Source organism: Colletotrichum lupini, chromosome 9, assembly GCF_023278565.1.
Source record: "Colletotrichum lupini chromosome 9, complete sequence".
In the NCBI taxonomy this organism is placed as follows: domain Eukaryota; kingdom Fungi; phylum Ascomycota; class Sordariomycetes; order Glomerellales; family Glomerellaceae; genus Colletotrichum; species Colletotrichum lupini.
This window is the reverse complement of record NC_064682.1, coordinates 4,094,901-4,112,419: the sequence shown is the minus strand read 5'-3', so window position 1 is coordinate 4,112,419 and position 17,519 is coordinate 4,094,901. Positions and strand designations below refer to the sequence as shown.

General features: G+C 53.2%; 5 protein-coding genes across 5 annotated transcripts; 1 reads left to right on the top strand and 4 right to left on the bottom strand.

Moving 5' to 3' along the window:
- Nucleotides 1-177: 177 nt before the first annotated feature.
- Nucleotides 178-7,980, bottom strand: CLUP02_17041 (RNA-directed RNA polymerase; the record flags this gene model as incomplete). The annotated part of the gene is made up of 8 exons (XM_049295956.1): nt 178-316; nt 599-804; nt 868-2,992; nt 3,044-3,189; nt 3,378-3,427; nt 3,502-3,620; nt 3,723-6,705; nt 6,792-7,980. The coding sequence occupies 8 exons, from the start codon at nt 7,978-7,980 to the stop codon at nt 178-180; spliced, it is 6,957 nt and encodes a 2,318-aa protein (XP_049153103.1).
- A 1,080-nt stretch (nt 7,981-9,060) lies between these two features.
- Nucleotides 9,061-10,460, bottom strand: CLUP02_17040 (uncharacterized protein; the record flags this gene model as incomplete). Its single annotated transcript, XM_049295955.1, has 2 exons — nt 9,061-10,144; nt 10,198-10,460. The coding sequence occupies 2 exons, from the start codon at nt 10,458-10,460 to the stop codon at nt 9,061-9,063; spliced, it is 1,347 nt and encodes a 448-aa protein (XP_049153102.1).
- A 724-nt stretch (nt 10,461-11,184) lies between these two features.
- On the bottom strand, nt 11,185-12,893 carry CLUP02_17039 (benzoate 4-monooxygenase cytochrome P450; the record flags this gene model as incomplete). The annotated part of the gene is made up of 3 exons (XM_049295954.1): nt 11,185-11,376; nt 11,428-11,848; nt 11,911-12,893. The coding sequence occupies 3 exons, from the start codon at nt 12,891-12,893 to the stop codon at nt 11,185-11,187; spliced, it is 1,596 nt and encodes a 531-aa protein (XP_049153101.1).
- Nucleotides 12,894-15,242: 2,349 nt separating this feature from the next.
- CLUP02_17038 (uncharacterized protein) lies at nt 15,243-16,199 on the bottom strand (the record flags this gene model as incomplete). Its single annotated transcript, XM_049295953.1, has 3 exons — nt 15,243-15,634; nt 15,763-15,850; nt 15,906-16,199. The coding sequence occupies 3 exons, from the start codon at nt 16,197-16,199 to the stop codon at nt 15,243-15,245; spliced, it is 774 nt and encodes a 257-aa protein (XP_049153100.1).
- A 563-nt stretch (nt 16,200-16,762) lies between these two features.
- On the top strand, nt 16,763-17,265 carry CLUP02_17037 (uncharacterized protein; the record flags this gene model as incomplete). The annotated part of the gene is made up of 2 exons (XM_049295952.1): nt 16,763-16,814; nt 16,982-17,265. Coding segments are annotated over 2 exons (336 nt in total), but the record flags the coding sequence as incomplete, so codon positions are not given.
- Between the last annotated feature and the right edge of the window lie 254 nt (nt 17,266-17,519).

Here is a 17,519-nt window from a genome sequence, read left to right as displayed (position 1 = left end):
TGCAGACATGCAGAGCGATTGAACATTTCCTCATCTTCCCGACTTCAGGGCACGGCGTTAGGTTTCTTGAGATTCAGGGGCGTTTCTTTAACAGCTCGAATGCCATGCCATGGCCCATGACTCCGACGAGTCCATGATGTAGAGCGCATCATCGTCACCCAACAGCAACATCACATTTCATGATAGCAAAAACACGTAGAAAACTGATAAACCCCCGAAAAACAATACAATAACACTATCCATGGCAAAAGAAAGATCCCAGATCCCCAGTGTCAGCCCGCCAAATCCCTGTGTCCAAGTATGCAACTTTGAGCACCTGTCGGCAGAATGACAATGGCAGCCTCAACTCACTCACATATCTACTTATGTCACAGCAGTAACAATTACTTCAACCGGTAGATTGACGGGAAAGGAAACTATAGAATGACTACCTCAAAAACTGTGCCCCGTATATCTGCCCTGAGGACTGCATTTCTCTTTCTCATCGGCCGGGGCAAGAAACATGGAAACGCCTAGACGCCGCATCTTCATCCGTCACTCAACAATTTAAACCCCTCAAATGAGGAGGAAATCATCATCAAAAAACTCCAAAGGCAACGCCCTAGCAATGCCAGCCTGTGGGGGCTTCTGGCAGTCGCAATTCTTGCAGTTCTTGCCATTCTTGCAGCAGTTCATAGGCTCCGTGATGACGAACTCTTCCGTGGGGTCTAGCGCATCCTCATGGCTGACAAAGTCAAAGGCCTGGACATCGTCTTCCTTCTTGAGCCTATACACTATGCCTTGACTTGGGCTGGACCAATTGTGCTGTGATTATCTGGTGTTAGCGAGGGATTAATGACTTGGCGAACCGATGCGATTTGTACTTACAGGGTCAATCACAGGAGATAGGGGAGAGCTCAGCGAGAATGGAGGAATCTCACGATCGTCCTCAACCTCTGGTGCCTTTGACACCTCATCCGACTTGGCCACAGTCTCGGGCTCGTGACGAATCTCCACTGAAACGGCGTCCCGGTCGATTTGCTCCTCCGCTCTGGCCGCGGTAGCAGAGATACGACCCAACTCCTCCGAGATGGAATGGATGCCCTTCGTCGCCGAGAGCTGCCAGTTCTTGATCATCTCAATCATATCGGCATACCCCTGCTCAGGGTTGTAAACAGGCTTAGATGAGACGTCAGAAGCCTCAATCTGCTGCTTCTTGGCTTCGTACTCTGCCTGCCGCTTCAGCTGGACCCGCTTCTGCTCCTCTCGCTTCTGTCTCTCCTTGAACTCGTACTCTTGTCGCTGCTTCTGCATGAGCTCGGCCTCACGCTGTCTGACTCCACTCTGCAGCGCTTCGAGCTCCTGCTTGCTCTTGAGCAGAGCTTCATGGCGCTGCTGCTGCTTGAGCCGAAGTTCTTGTGATGCTTTCTTCCTGCGCTCGAGGTCTTGTTCCTGCTGCTGCTGCTGCTGCTGCTGCTTTTGTTGAAGTTGATACTCCTCTAGTTGCTTCATCTGGCGCTGGTACTCTTCTCTCTGCCTCTGCTTGGCTTGCTCTTCCTGACGGTGCAGCTCTGCCTGCTTCTGCTGCAGCTTCTGCCTCTCCTCCTCTTGCCACTTCTCGTTCCCGTGGTTGCATTCTTGCGCGTTCTTCAACAGCAACTCGACGTAATCTTGCTGCTGTTGCTTTAGCTTGAGCTTGTGCTCTTCTTGCTCTTGCTGCTGCTCCTGCTTGACCTGGAACTCCTGACGCTGCTTCATCTCGAACTGATGCTTCTCCAGCTGTCTCTGCTTGGCAAAGTCCTCTTGCCGTTGCAGTTCTTCCTGCCTCTGCTTCTGCTCAAGCTCGTACTGTTGCTGCTGCTTCATCTGGACCTCTCGCTCCAGGTGCCTGGTGATGCGCTCTTCCATTCGAATCCGTCTGCGCGCTCGCGCTTCGTCGTGCTCCAGCTTAAGCTGGTACTCTCGCTGTTGCTGCTGTTGCTGCTGTTGCTGCTGCTGTTGCTGCTGCTCAAACTCTTGTCGCTGCAGCTCTTTCCGTCTCAGCGCCTCCTTCTTCAACTCCTCTTCTTCTTGCGCCTTCTTCGCGAGGAGCTTCTGCTGCTGTAATCGCTGACGAGCAGTCTCCGCTGCCTGTCGGAAATGCTCTTGACTGTTCAACGCGAACGCAGCTCCCTCGCGCTGCATATCTACGACTGGCTGTTTCGAATTAGATTCCTTCTGGCGATAGTAATCTGTCATCTGGAACAATACCTCCCCCATTACCTTACGCTTCTCGGCTTCGGTCTGCTCGGTAACCGGGTTGCGCGGGAGAGTCCGGCCGCCAGCCGCGAGGAAAGGTTCCGGACTTTGATTCTCCTGCTGAGGAGGAGGAGGAGGAGGAGGCGGGCCATGGCTTACCCGAGTCCCAGGGGTGCCCCTCTGGGCCTGTCCTGGCGCAACGGGAAGGTCCTGTATCATGGTCTCAAGGACAGACCGATGGAAAGGACCAACAGTAATTGGGGAGCCCGTCTCCACCCCGTCAACTTTGATCCTACAGTACGATTGGTGGGCCCTCACTGCTTCCTTGGGAGGCTCCATCTTCAGTCCTGTATCCCCATCCATCCAAACTATGACCGGCTCACGCCGGTCAGAAGTAGAGCCGGGCCGCGTCTGACCCTCGGCCTTGGCCTCCCGCTCAGCCGAAGCTCGCTCCATATCCTGCAACAGCTCGAAAGTCTTGTCTGCACACTTAGCCTTCTTCTTGCCGTGGGGATGATCATGTCTGAAGACAGAATGAAGACCCGCATCGGGACCGTAGGGACACTGCGAGGGATCTTTGCAGATGATATCGTCCGCGCGCACAGAGTACGATGCATCTGAGCTGCGCGTGTGGCGGGCTGCCGATCGATGCAAATTACTACTTCTCTTGCCGGAGGGAAAGGGCGCATCGGGGGCGATATTTGCTCGAACCAATGCCGGTGGCGCGGGTGATTGATTAGAGCGCGTCGACGATGCCATGTTAATGCTTCTCTTACTTGATGTACCAGTTAGTAACGTATGATCATCAGACGAGGCAGTGACTGACCTCAGGGGCCTGATCTCCGGGTCCTGGCCCTCTCGTTTGAACGGGAGTGATAATGACATTGCGAGTGAGCTGAAAGCCTTGGTGAAGAAGGATATGCTTGAGGGATTCGATTCTGTGTTCTGGGCAAAGTTTTCAGGAGGAGAAAACTTCGGTGTGTGGCAGAAATATCAAGGGCAATATGAATACTGACAAAAAAGCTTACCACTGGTGTCTACCTTAGGTTCCATTCATTAAAGTTGCTCTGTGTATCATGTATGGCCTCTTCAAGCATCCTTCCACAATACTCACCACGTTGGGGTCAACGGGGCGTTGGTCACGAGAAAGGCATCAGGACACAAAGGTAGGGACTCGCCACGATCAGGAAAAACAACGGCCGTACATGTCCTCGCGTGCTTTCAGGCGCGATGCGGTAAGTGTACGAAAAGCTCCAACGTAAGTACAAAGGGTATCCGCAGAACCGCTTCGAAGCCAATTCCAAATCGCATTTCTTTCGTTCCATATCATAGCTCCGTTGAGTTCTTTCGTTCCAAGCTCCAAGTCTTTCTGATCCCAAGTCATGCTTTGGGAAGAAGCAGAACTGTAGTCAGAAAGTTGAGCATCTAGGTGGTCGGACCGTGGATTGTCCTTGTGAAAAGACATCGTAGGTGCAACGGGAGGTCGTCATTCCTCGCCCTCTGACCCATCCCAGTCATTCTCGCCGTCAGAGTCGAGACCTGGATACTCGGACCCTTCATCCCTCAATTTTGAGGTGGCCTGGGTGATGAACTTGCCGTCCGGCTTGAGGGCCGCATACATGCTCGGGACCACAGGGACAAGGACTCTGTCAGGCCCTGCTGTAGCCATTGCCTTGATGAACTGCAGTTGAATGCCCGCCATCCGCCAAGCAAACGTTGTTTTGCGGTTGTAAAACATCTTGAATGTTGTACTGCCACGCAGTAAAGCCCAGGTGGTGTGGTCCTCGCTCGCGTACGTCTGCCTCAGTATAGCGTCGGTCAGTGGCTCAAGCGCACCATCTGGACGGGGTCGAATCGAGCGCCATTCTTCATATACTTCGAGTATGGCGCGGTTCGTGTTATCCTTGTCTTTGCTCGAGCCAACCTTTTTGCTCCAACTCTTCTCAGCACCTTCCAAGTCGGTCTTGAGATTTCGCAAAATCTTCTTCAACGCCAAGTTCTCCGTTGCAAGTTTCCCAAATTCTTCGTGAAGCTTGGCAAGGTCAGGATCCCACAGTTCCGCTATAAGCTCGTCTTCGCTAGCTTTGGTCGAGCGAAGAGATCGCAGCTCATACCCAAATTCGTTCGACCTCGTGGACATTGACTTGTGGAACTTTGCCAGCTCCTTTTCAATGGCTGGCTTCGCCACCACGAACCTTAAAATATCAATTATGTGGACTGGTGTACCAGAATGCGACCAACTCTCAGACTTGTAAGCGGGCTCTGGCAACCCGTTAAATCGGTGACTGTCGAGCCGCTCTCGGCAGAACCTATGCCAATCTTCCGCCGTAAAGTCAAAGCCCTGTTTGGCCTGGTCAACAAGGTTGCCAAGGAGGGCGCTCAACCAGAGGGCGTAAGTGTTGTTCACGCAGTTCAGGTGATAGCAAAGTCTCTCCTTGTAGGCGGTTGCAATACCCAAGAAGCTAGGCTTCATGCTGAAGGCAATGCTGCGGTTGATCATTTCCGATATAGCTTTTTCGCCCTGCTCTTCAACAAGGTCCCCAAAAGTTGTTTTGTCTTTCCTCAAGTAGCTTGACAAGTCGGGGCTTGGCGATACCTCTGCATTTTCAAAGTTTGACACAATTGCTTGCTCCCAGCAGACCCATGCCTTGTCGCCGTCATAGTCACCACCTGACAGTTTGTCCGCTAGAGGGACGTTTCCTTTAGCTGAGAAAACAATGACATCTTTGAGAGCATGTAGCTCCGGTTTGAATACAGCCCTCACCCTCTGAACATCGCTCACAAAGTGCACTGGAGAACGAGCCACGAGAACGTCGCAACCATGGAGCATGGAGTCCGAAAAGGTCTCGGTCTGGAATTTCGACGAAAAGCACACGTGCACTTCGTCCTCTTCGAGTATGTTCCACATGTCCATCACCATGAGGAAGTACGCTGAGTTGGGCACCTTGATGCTCATCTTCTTCAATAGATTTTCGCACTTGTTTCGCCTTAGCGTCCAGGCAATCTCTTGAAGGTATTTCTGCTTCATTGGCTCGAATCCACCATCCAGAAGGAAGCTCATGCGTTCTTCTGGTGACTCCGGAAGACCAGCCAAGAAAGGCACCCGTCCAAAGGTCAGGCGCTGCTTTCTCGTGGAAGAGTTTTCAACGATCCATTTGCGGAACTCCAAGGGATATTTCATCGCGTGCTTTTGCTCCTCTAGCGCACGACAAAGTTCGTCTTCGAGGATTTTGCTAATGGTTATTTTCATCGCTTCTCTGTCTCTGGCTCGATCTTCGAGGACTGGAAGGAACTGGATGTTGAGGCTAGCAGATCGTGGCTCCATTGAATGAGCACTAATTTCGAGCGTGCGATGCTCTGGATCAACATAGTCACAATTCCACTTCCGTTGAGATGGCCACGTCTCTATCCACAGGCTATCGTCGTCACCAAGGACGTCGATCATCCACATACCCTTGGCAGAACCAAAGCGACCCTGAACAGCAGACGGAACATCACTTAGTCCGAGAACATCTCTGACTTTCCGGGCAAGTGCGCGAGACATGAGGCCGATTCCGTCGTTCATGACCATGTCGGTGGGCGAGCGCATGTCCTTTGACCGGTGATGTATTTGGTCGGGCTCGAGAACGACCACTGGCGTCGTTTTGCTCAATCCTGTGAAGCGGATCAGTAGACGTTCCAGACTGCAGACTTGTATGTCCCCTCTCTCACCAAGCTGGATACGGGAGAACAACTTGAGAAATGGCTGTTCCTTGTTGTGCTCAAATTGAAGAAGCCAGGCAAGCATCTCTCCAGTGCTGAGCTTGACCCTAAACTCCCGAGGGTTGTCATGAGAAGATTTCCCAAGAGGGAGAGCTACATGGAAGTTGTTGCCGTTCTCGGCGAAGAGACTGATTCTGTCTTGATAGACGGGCTTTGGCTCAGGGCCCATGTTCAGGTTTTTCTGTGGCGTCTTGTATCCGGCATCTCTGGAGAAGAATGCCCGCCACTGCCTGCCTGCGAGGTAATGCCGCTTTGAGGAGAACCAATGGACGACCTCTTGTGACACTTCAGGCTCTTTGATGGGTTCATGCCACCCTTTGGGATTTGGGATCAAGATTTCGAGAAACCGATCAGAACCGAAATGGCGGTGCAGACGACAGCCCTGATCTAAGGCGATGGGCTGCATTGACAGTGAGAACATGGGGCCCTTTTTCTTCGCCCGAGGAACTTGATCAAAACGAGCCGAAAAGACTACGTGCTGTCCTCGGACTGTGTTAAAGCCAGACATGGCAGCAGCCCAGGCGTCGGTACTGGGACGCTCAGGAAACGATTTGCCAGCGAAATCGGGGTGGGCTAAGAGAGCCTTCCACAGTTGGCTATAGTTGATCCACGATTCGTCATAGTCCATCATCACTTCTCCAAGGTCGACTCCACAGTGCACTGCGATGCGCGTCATTTCCCATGCGACAGCAAACGGCGCGCGGTTGAGCCACCGAGGAAATCTGGCTGGCAAGAAGGTCAGCACTTCATCTATTCACAACCGTATCAATAGTCATGCGGCGGCCTCAACGTCCATTAGTGGAAAAACTTACGCCACGAAGCGTCAAGACGGGATCGGAGATCAACCGGCTCAGATCGTTTGAGGGGAGTGGAGACGGGCTCGCACAAGGATGGATTTTGAAGACCAACCATCTCTGAATAGACGGTTGGTTTCTTAGAAGGGCTGCCGAGTGGTTCGCGACTGAGATCTGCTGGTGTTCTAGACCTCTTCTTTGCGGATTCTACTTCGTGTTCTGTGAAGGAGATGTTCAGTGCATCGAGATGACCGGAAGATGCCGGGAAAAGGTCCTGCGACTGTGAGGAAGTTGGTGCTTGATCCAGAAACTCGCGGCGCATCTCTTCTTCCTCAAGTGGAACTGGGACTGTCTCTTGGCTGCCCGGTAGTCGATCGTCGGCCTTGGAAAAGAGTGACGTCCGACTAGTGATCGCAGATGTCGTGCGGGAAACAGTCCCGTACACGCTTTGGCGCATCGAAGTCGAAGTATAGAGGGATGTATCGAAAGATTTGTTCATCCTCGGGGCCTCCTTAATGAACTGAGCCGGCATAGCTTCGGGTATTGCTGATCGAGAACGACTTGGAACTTTGTCCAGAGCATTGGAAATCACACCTTCTCTCTCCTCTCCCCGTAGGGGACTTCCCCTGGCTCTCTTGGGTGATTCGGCTTTGCTGTCTATTTCGGATCTCCTCTTTGACTTGCTTGATTCAGTCGAGGCGAAGACTGCTGGTCCGGTGTGATTCCGAGTCAATTTGGGTGCCTTGACCTGAGCATAGGCCGTATCCAATATGTCGTCGAGAAGTACCTGCAACTGTAATAATTGGCCGGGTGATTCAGCCTTGGGAGCCCCTCCAGGTTCGGCATCATCAAACCGAATCCACTTCTCACTGGCAGCTCTAGCTTCCATGTGAAAGGAATCGAGAATCCTGTCCAGCAAGTTGCTTTGGAAGCAATGGAATCGGATGCCACGGACAATCTTTTCGCTGCGGGCAAAAGCGGTGTCTTGTTTGGCGCGCTGCCGGGTTGACGACGGTGTAAGTGTCACATCGGGTATCTCGATGGCGAGATTGTATTCTCGATTGAGCTTGTCAATGACATCTCTGACTCGGTCGATTTGGGTAGGTTTCTTCGGGGTTCTCGGAGCTGACTGGGCGGTCTTCGTGTGCGGTGCCATGGTCGGATCGAGGAGCTTTGAGCGGAGAGGGAGGTCAGAATCCAAGTCCATGTCTAAGCTTCAAGAGCATACCTGCTAATGTGGATAGTGAGTAGACGGCATAGATCCGGCCTCATAGCCTATCGCTTCGTATTGCCAGTTATCAAAGAAGCATTGAGTAGACGCAATGTTGTGCCATGTTGGTATTTGCACGTCGGGGAAGAGGTTGAAGTACTAAGAAGGCATTCTGCGCGTTGGTCGCAACCGCTCGGCGGGGTAAACGGTCGGTGAGGAAGGAAGGTCGCGAGCGAGAGAACGGGCGCAGCAGCCACACAACAAGGGTCGAAAGAGGGGAGAAAGAAGCAAACGCTTCGTACTGGAATGCAGCCCCCCGGCGTCGTCCTTGGGAGGAGGAGGAAGAGCGGCTGAGGATGAGGATCGCTGGGATGTCGCAGCTCGCAGCTCGCAGGTCTCAGTGAGGAAGGGAGAGATGCGAAGGTACGAAGGTACTTGCATCACACTGCAAGACGGGAAGGAGCGCAGAGTGGACCTGTACGAGCTCAATAATTGGACGAGAAGCAGGGACAACTAGGGACCGGCGCTTAGCCCGGAATACTTAGAAAACGGCCGCGATATTGGCCAATCACCGCTATCAGAGTGGAGCCGAGAAGTGTGAGTCAGCACAGACCACCAGCGGGATCTAATGGGACTGGCGCAGGGACGTACCTACAGGCTACAGCTCCCTTCCCTGCCGCTGCTCGCAAACCAACACCAACCAACACCAAACAACACCAAAGAGCATCTTGACTAGGGTTACAAAGGACCGCTCCATCTACTCGAAACCATTGTCTCCCGTTCAGTGCAGCTTTCTACGATTGTAATATCAGCACGGGGCTTGGGAAACTGCAATTATCCCCCATGAGTATTCAGGCGTGATTCGAGCAGTGCTGACGAAGTGTGATACACGGCAGATGATCAGATCTTTGTCAAATAGATGACCTACTCGTTGCTATAGCATTTCGAAAGCATCCACATAGTATGGCCGAGGGCGGATACACCACCATCATTGCTGCCACTTCTAGGGGATTTCTTGGGAGATTCTCTCACGAAAGCCACCAAGATTTCTCAACTTCGGGGCACCATGTTCAGCATCTAAAGGCGGCTTTCTATCTGTACTTCTGACGGATTCGATGTCGCTCCTGAAACTTCAAGGCTTTTTTCCTGCGCCAAAACCTGCCTGAATACCGATTCGACATCATGTTCATGGATCCAAACAGGCTCGACTCGATTCTTCATCCTCGCCCGCAAGCCATCATCGTTCTCCACCACAGCCAGCCTTTCGACCTTCTTCTTATTCGTCGAATGGACTGTATCAAGCACTCTATCCGTATGTGATTTTCGGGTCTTCTCATACAACTTCAGCGCTTTCGCAATGTCTGCTGCTGACGGAAGCTCCGTGGCTGAAGGTGGAAACACGTGCTGGATCGATGCCGCAAAAGCCCAGGCGTCGTCAATCGCGAGACTCCCACCCGCAGCGAAAGCTCCACCATGGGCATGCGCCGCATCGCCAGCAAATGTCACTCTATCCTGGCCCAGAACCCAGCTCTCTAGCCCGTGGGCAGAAGCGTTGGGATACACCTTCAATGAATCCGCAGGCGTCGCCTCGATGATTTCGCGCACCAGACGGTGCCACTCGCTGTAGTGCTTCTTGAGCAAGTTGATGTCGCTGCCAGTATTCCACACCGTATCTTTATACAGGGCATCCGGGGCGTCAGGGTCGCTTTGGTGAGACGCGACGATGCAGAACAGATCTTTGCCAAGCTTCGACATGAACCACGTCCGATCGATCCCCCACCAGTGCTCCGCCTCGTCTGGAATATCGGTGATGTGAGACAGATGGGAGACGGGATACACCGCACGGAATGCTGTCCAACCGGTCCACTTTGACCGAGATGACGGGACGTAGAAGCTCCGCACTCCAGAGTGGATGCCGTCCGCGCCGAGGAGGATGTCTGCCGTGACGGCGGTGCCATCAACAAATGTGATCCTCAGCCTGCCTGTTGACTCTTCATTCTCGATGTTTTTGAAGGCCTTTTTGAGGTGAATGTGGGCAGGGTCGATGTGCTTGAGCAAAGCCTGCTGCAGATGCGGACGGTGGAATCTTGCCGTCTTATGGCGGGCCTCCACGCTTCCGTGGTGCTCATCTACCGAGACGATCTCGCCGGTCTTGTAATGGCTAATTCTATGGTCAGGTTCGTTCCTCACGCCATGTATCATTGACGCACTCACCGGTAGATCATTGGAAAACCCGACTTGTTGCGGAAAGCAATCGAATCGTCGAGAGCATTGTGAACACCCAGCTTCTCCAACGTACGCAGGCCATTCGGGCCCAGAGCAATAGAAGCACCGACTTCTCGAAGCTCTGTCGCCTTATCATATATCTGAACGTTGATACCTGGGTGTTCTTTCAACGCGATCGCAGCTGTCAAACCGGCGATACCTGCGCCGATGATGGCAACTTGAAGCTGCTGTGGCTGGCTTGTGCTCCCCATTTCGTCGTTTCGAGTTCTCAAATAGAGTTCAAAGTTACAAAACGCTTCACCTGCACATCAGAGCTGCAGAAACCGGGTCATGCAAGCACTTTTATCAAAACACCCAAGTTCCCCGATAGTTGGCCGCCCACGGCTCCGGGTTGGAGATAACGACAGCCTCGGTGGGGTCGGGGCCGAGCCCGGCGTGACGCCATATCGCGCCGCGATGGTGATACCGCATCTGACACCCCGCAGCAACACCCCGATTCCGCAGTCGGTCGTGTTTGACTGGCACACTGGATTGTCGATTAAGAGCTTGCAGAATAAGGATTTTCTCCGTAGCCAATCCGGTGATTTAGCCTGGTCTCGCATCATCCCAGCCCACAATGAAGACACGCGAGTGGCATGTTTCGCTCCGATTTGGCAGCTAAGCGTCGGGCTTTGTCCGACGTTGTATGCAGAGACGAGGCGGCGACCACTCCCCCGGGGCGGAAGTCGGGGGAGATTAGAATTCAACGACGGCCTTCGTTGTCACTTGTCTGAGCCATTCTCCTACGGACGCTTCCAGTGAGGTGGTCAGGTTCGGCCTAGTAGTATCGACAATGTTCCCAAAGACTCTCAGTATTTAAATAGCACAGTCGGGTTAATACACATTATCAACTTCATTCAGTCGCAGTGCTATGAAAGTCTTACTGCATAGTCATCTGCTCATGTACACTGGCATGTTCGCACCATGGACAGGTGTCTAGGCCAATTCCCGTCGCTCAATCAATACCTCCAGGCCATCTTGTACAACAAAGAACGTAGCACTTGCTCTCAACGGCCGGCCAGGATGCGCCAACTCGAACTTGAAGTCTCTGAAGAGACGCGGCACGACCTTGTTGATTTCTAACAGAGCTAGGTTCCGGCCGATACAAACATGGCTTCCACCACCGAACTGGACATCATCGTTAGCTTCAATAGCGCCAGAATAGCTTGGTCTACTCACTTGGAACATGTATCGCTCCATCTTCTTTGCTTCTTCAACATCTACCAGCCACCGCTCAGGGCGATAATCATCCGCATCTTCGCCGAAAGTGCGCTTATCGCGGTGCAAGACCCAGCCGTTGACAGCCACCTGCGTCCCACCGGGGAAGAATCGGCCGTCGAGTTCGGCTCCTTCTGGTGGAACCACGCGGCTGATGTTGAGTCCTACTGCTGGCCGCACGCGCATAGCCTCTTTCAGGCATGCTTGAAAGTACGGCAGCTCCTGGGCTTCTTTCCATGAGATGTTGCCAGTTGGAGGCATCGACCCGGATTTGACGGCATCTTCGATTTCAGCAACCATTCTTGTGTGAATTTGTGGCGCCGAAAGGATGTGCCAGAAGAGTGATTGCATGGTCGAAGCTGTCGAGTCTGATCCAGCGAAGCTATTATAAATAAGTTCGTTAGTCCAAGGCATCGGCTACTCTCATGCGTTGATCAAACTTACATCGCGCCGTGGGCAACAGCAAAGACGTCACCTTCGGTAAATTTCTCAGTGTCCTTCAAGTGTCCCTTGATCAAACTCGCTAGGAGATCTTGCCTCCCGTCATCATTCCTCAGCTTGCCCTCGCTCTCCTTATCAAAAGGCCGTCTTCTCTCCATCTCACTCAAGGCAATTCGAGTGATGGGCGCATTCTTCGTATTCAACGTTGGGAATAGCTTCCACAAAGGGTTCCGCCGCAAAAGCAAGTCAACCCACGGAACCTGACCAACAATCCCATTGTACGCCTGTGAGCGGTCAATAGTGGCGATGGCATCCTCCACGTCTTTGCCCTCCGCCAGGAAACCGAAGCTTCGGGAGAAAGCCACCTCTCCAAGCACGTCAAATGCAAAGTAGTGCAACCACGCCCCGAGATCAACATACTTGTCAGCCTTGTACTCCATAGGCCGCGACGTGAACCCGGCGAGTTTAGTAACCAGCAGGTCGACGGTATCGTCAATGAAGGGGCTTAGCTGCTGCATCGCCGCCATGCTATACGGAACGTTGGCGACCTTCTTCTTCCTCGCGTGAGCGTCCTCGTTGACCTCCGTGAAGATGTCAGGATTCTCCGGTGGTGGAAAGACGCCGTAGAACGCCGTCTTGTAGAACCGCTTGCCGGCGCTCAGAACGTGTCGCGCTGCCTCGGGCGAGGCGATGGAGACCTCGTTCGGCGCAATACGCACGACCGGGCCATATTTCCTGTGGAGAGCTATGTGGTCGAGGTGTGTACGTCGCGATGCGGTAGATAGGACTTTCCACAAACGGGTCGTTGAGGCGATGAACGGCCCGGGATATCGACGGAGCGGAGATAGGTAGCGGGTGCGGAAGACGTTGACTAACACAGCGAGAGGGAGCAGGATCGGCCAGTACTTTCGGAAGAAGAGTCCGGCAACTTCGGTGTAAGTGTGACTGGTGTCATTCGGGTCTAACGCGTCTATTGGGGAGTCCATAGTTGGCTGGGGCTTTGACGGACAAAGCTAGAATAGGCACCGTCGAGATACCTAGGCGTTATCAACCTTTTACAAATTTACCGCGAATTCGAGCAGCAAGATCACGACTTGGGCCTCTGATGAACGACTCACGCCAGGGTTGGACGTCACGGATGGCACGACATAAATATCTTGTCTTCGTACTCCATGTACGTTATTTGCGCCAGGCAAACCGCAAACCCGATCAACCATCTCGTACATAAATCCGTCTTACAAGCCCGTTCCGAAACCCAAAGACCTGACATCACCAAACCTTGGAAGGACTGCTGGAAAATCACCACTCTCTCGCAACTCGAAATTACGTCGGCGACACAACTGGCGTCCGAGGAAAGCTTAAACGGCCAATGAAAGAACTGCCGACGCGAATTGGTCATTGCGAGCACGGGGAGCCTGGAGGTGGTGATGCGGGGAGGGCGGGCGATGCGGAGGTGGCTTTCGTCACCGGGTCATCCTGGGGAAGTTAAGCCAGAGATAGACTACGGAATTACGGAATTAGACGTCCACGCTGCCGGATGTGCAACTTTTGCGAGAACGATTCCAAGGAGAGAGGGCGTGATGCTGTCAGCCTGTGGTACTATAGGAATCTATTGCAGACCGGAGAGGATGTTATTTCTGGAATCAGTCGGCAGCACCGGTAGACTTTGATATCACGTCGGCCTCGAGGTTGACAGCGTGGCTAGAATGGTAGTCATTCTGGAACTGATTTTGCCAGCAATGTTTCCACCAAGAAACGCAAGGGGCAAGATAGTATGCCTGGAAGCTGCCAGGAGTGATCATTCGAACTTCAGATGGAACCTCCAGAGTTCCGCTGAACTAACTGGTGCCTATCGAGAGATCAGAGAACCGCCCGAAAGATACCAACATCAAAAGTATCAAAGACGGGCCGAACCCAAGACACCGGGTTGTGGGTTTACTTCTGCAAGGGGAAAAAAAAAAGACGATTTTTTCCTTTATTACCGTGACCGTTGGAACGCAGTCGAGTTCCCCAGATCGGCGGACACGCGGTGACGGAGCCTCAAGTTCGATCTAATCTCAACTACCGAGTCCGCCCTGCGCCCGCATTGCGGAGCATATGGGTCCCACCCTTCATCACGGGGAGAGGTTTTGACAGATCGGAAACTTCTCGGCAACGGATCATGGCCAGGACCCCTCCTGTCTTACGTTGTCTCCTGCGTAGACGCTCGGATTCTCCTCTTTGATCGATAATCAGGGGGGCAAAGATCGAGAAGAGGACACTGCGAATCGGGATTGGGCACTCGGCAGCGGGATCGTAGACAGAGACGAGACAGCCGCGGACGAAGAAGAACCAAAAAAGATCCACAACCGGGAACTGCGGGAAGGTAGACGCGGAGGGATACCGGGCTCCCACAGCATCACCGGCCGGGTGATAGCCCGAGCTTCACTTTCGCGGGGTGATTCGGGATGGGGAACGGGCGTACGACGTTATGGACGGGACTTATGGAGGTCACGGCATTTTCTGCTTGAGGTATGGGTTTCCACAAGGAGGTTGGGTTGATCGTTGTGAGCACTCGCCAAAGCCTGAACTTCCCAAGTCAGGCTTCCCCATTGGAAGCACAGGTCGTGTTCTTTTCCCTGCCGAGGAAACAGAGAGAGAATACGACGTCTGCCTTTGCTTTACGGATAACGTGGGAGAGGATACGACGGGCGACCTGTCGTCCGGCGCCAGCATGGTGTCTAGGCGTTCGACCAACCACCTACCCACGGGCTACGGAAACACGATCATCGATCCCTCTTCTCTTGGGGGAAAGCATGGCCCTTTGTGAGCTTCTTGACTCGCTAGTGTTGGAAATCTTGTGACACCAACGGCTGTGATTTGCCAGCTCGTTTTTTGAAGAGGTACGAACGAAACGTCTCTGAGTCGACTCGAGTCAACTGAGGTTTGACAGAGGACAAAAAGAGAGGTGTCCCCTCATGCCAAGTCTGGGAGCCGTGGTCACGTTGTGGTTACGGGCCAGATTAGTCCAGCGACGACTCAGATTAGTCCATACTGAACAAGTTGTACGGAAATAATTATCACCGCATCTCAATGATCTGAATCTCATGGCCAGGTCGAGAGCATTATCACAGCCCAGCCCCCTTGGGATATTACGATGCGAATTATCCAGACTGCTACGCTATGTCGTCAGGGCTGTCCAGCGGTAGCATCTCTGATTCGCCAGGGTAGCTTGGATATCCATGAGGCTAGGACTGCAATCTGTCTTCGCTTATGATCACGAACCGTCCGCAGCCTCTTCCGAGGTTTGGATAATTGACCACGTTGAGGGAAGCCGTTAACGTTACTGTCATTTATCAATGGTCGGGGGCCGCCCCGAGGGCCGAGTGACAATGGAGTCTGAAGAACGACGAGATAGGTATTCGTGGAGGGGCAGGGGAAGAAAAGAAGGCAGGGTCCCCCGCTCCAAGACGACAGCGGGCGTCCGAGCTGTCCGACACAGCCAAGAGCATGATATCCAAAGAAGCAGGAGGGGAGATGATCCGCGGCCAGACCCGGGGTCTGGCTGAACCTTGATTTTTCTGTGAGTAAAAAGTGTGGACTTTGAGTCTGTGAGCTACCAGCTTTGACGGACGAGAAATGCGGCCCCGCCAGCGAGGCGGCTTGAGTTTCGAGGGCTTGCCAAGGGCCCCGGGATGCTCCCAGAAACGTTCCGCCAGCGGCAGGGAGTTGCTAGAGCCAAGTTTGACTGAGCTCACCATAGTTAGAACACCCAGGGAGGGAAAGGTTAGAGGGCGTGGAGGGGTATGGCTTCTCATCCGGTTCGGTCTCTTTGAAAAGCCCCCCCCCCCCCCCCCTGCAGGGACGGTTTCCAACAGAGAGCCCTAAAATCTGGGGTTGGGTTGGAGGAGGAGTGGTGGTTCAGCTCGTAGGGCAGGCCACGGTACCGATTCGTAGAGCCTCTCTGTGGCTTGTTGATAATCAGAGAAAAAGGAAGCAGAGAGGTGTCGTTATGGTACGATCATGTGGAAAGGATGGGGCTGGACCTTCTCGCCATGGTAATATCTCTGCCCTAAACCTTGACGATGACCTTGAGTCTGCCCAGCGATTCGACTCTCTTCGGATGGGACTATGAAGGATGAACTACGCGACACTCGGGTTCCGCCCGAAAGTTTACATTGCATGTCTGATGCGCAAGAAGAAGTTCCAGTAGCTTCTTTTGTATAGCATAGGCACATGTTTCCTAATCTGTTTCTCTGCGAGTCAACAACCACGTTACAGCCCGAGCCCGTGAAACCCTGAGGCGTGAACATCTTTCCAAATCAAACTTGGGACGTTCTAGGGGCAAAAAATGGGACATTTGGCAATCTCGATGGCTGATGGCTGAGGGCGCGCGCCAAGCCTCAAATGCCCACTCGTGATGGCGATACCTCGCCTCATTGACGCAGTAGTCCTAGAGTGAGAAGGGCCCGGAGCGGCGATAGAGATGCCGTTGTCTGCCTGCCAAGAAGAAAGATTTGGCGACGGTGCGACGCATCCCTTCCTGAATGCTCGCAGCAATGCCTATGTCTAAGGTTGCCAAGCCGCAAGGCAAGGGGGCAACTCGGGGATACTGTCATTAGCAAAGGCTGAAGAGGAAAGGCGCGGCTGGCGCATGAGCCAAGCCAAGTCCAGAAAGCGGCATTCCGTTCCGATGCCATCTAATCGAAGCCCATGGTTGCCAAGGCTTAGGCCCCAATTGAGGTCGATTGTGAAGGGTTCTGAAGTTTCTGTCACCGTTTGTGAGGCTCCTTTGGCTTGATCACCGCGCGCGAACGTTGGACGGGGGGAGGGGAGGGGAGGGAATTGCGTGGAGTCATCTTGCGTTTCGCCCAAACTTGATGCTTGGCTTAAGCTGGGAAGAACCAAGGACCTTGCCGTGCAAGCCGGTAAGTGCTACCACGAAGCTTTCGACTGACTGCTTGTCGCATTTTTTCCCTAGCCCGGAGGCGCCTAGCGTCCTGGGGAGGGATTGTAAAGTGTGTTTAACAGATGCGGGCTAACGGGGTGGAAAGGCTAATAATATGGTTGATTTGACTGACTATTGAGACTGTAGGGTGTGTTGTCAGACTCGGTTGCAGACAATACGCAGCACGTTTGGTTGTCTATGTGCTTACGTGCTTGGCTTTGGAGACCTGTTCCTGTGAGATTATGTCGAGAATGAACAATCTCGTTCACTCCGGTGTTGTTGATCTAGACCTTGGTGTCTTGGGTTTCTCGTCCCTGGAGTCTATTGTGCACGTTCTTTTGGGGGCTAAATCAGCATCTGCCGGGATAGGGGCTAATTATTCCTGGCCATCATTGCCTCCCTTTGAGGCACATGGGAAAGGTGCAGTGTAGATCGAGACGGAGAGAGGAGATTGAGGCCATAGTGTCGGGAGCGGTATCTGGCCCCTCCCACGTGGGACAATCAAGGGAAGCAAATTGCCTCCGGTGGAGTTGTCCAGGATGACGACTCAGCTGTCAGCTTAGAAAGCGTGATCTCTCCAACTGTCCTGGCATGTGGCCATGTTAGCGGCATGTCATTGTTATGGACGAGGGCTCGACATCCATGTGCCCATCTTATTGCTTTAATAGATTCTCTCAGACCAGAG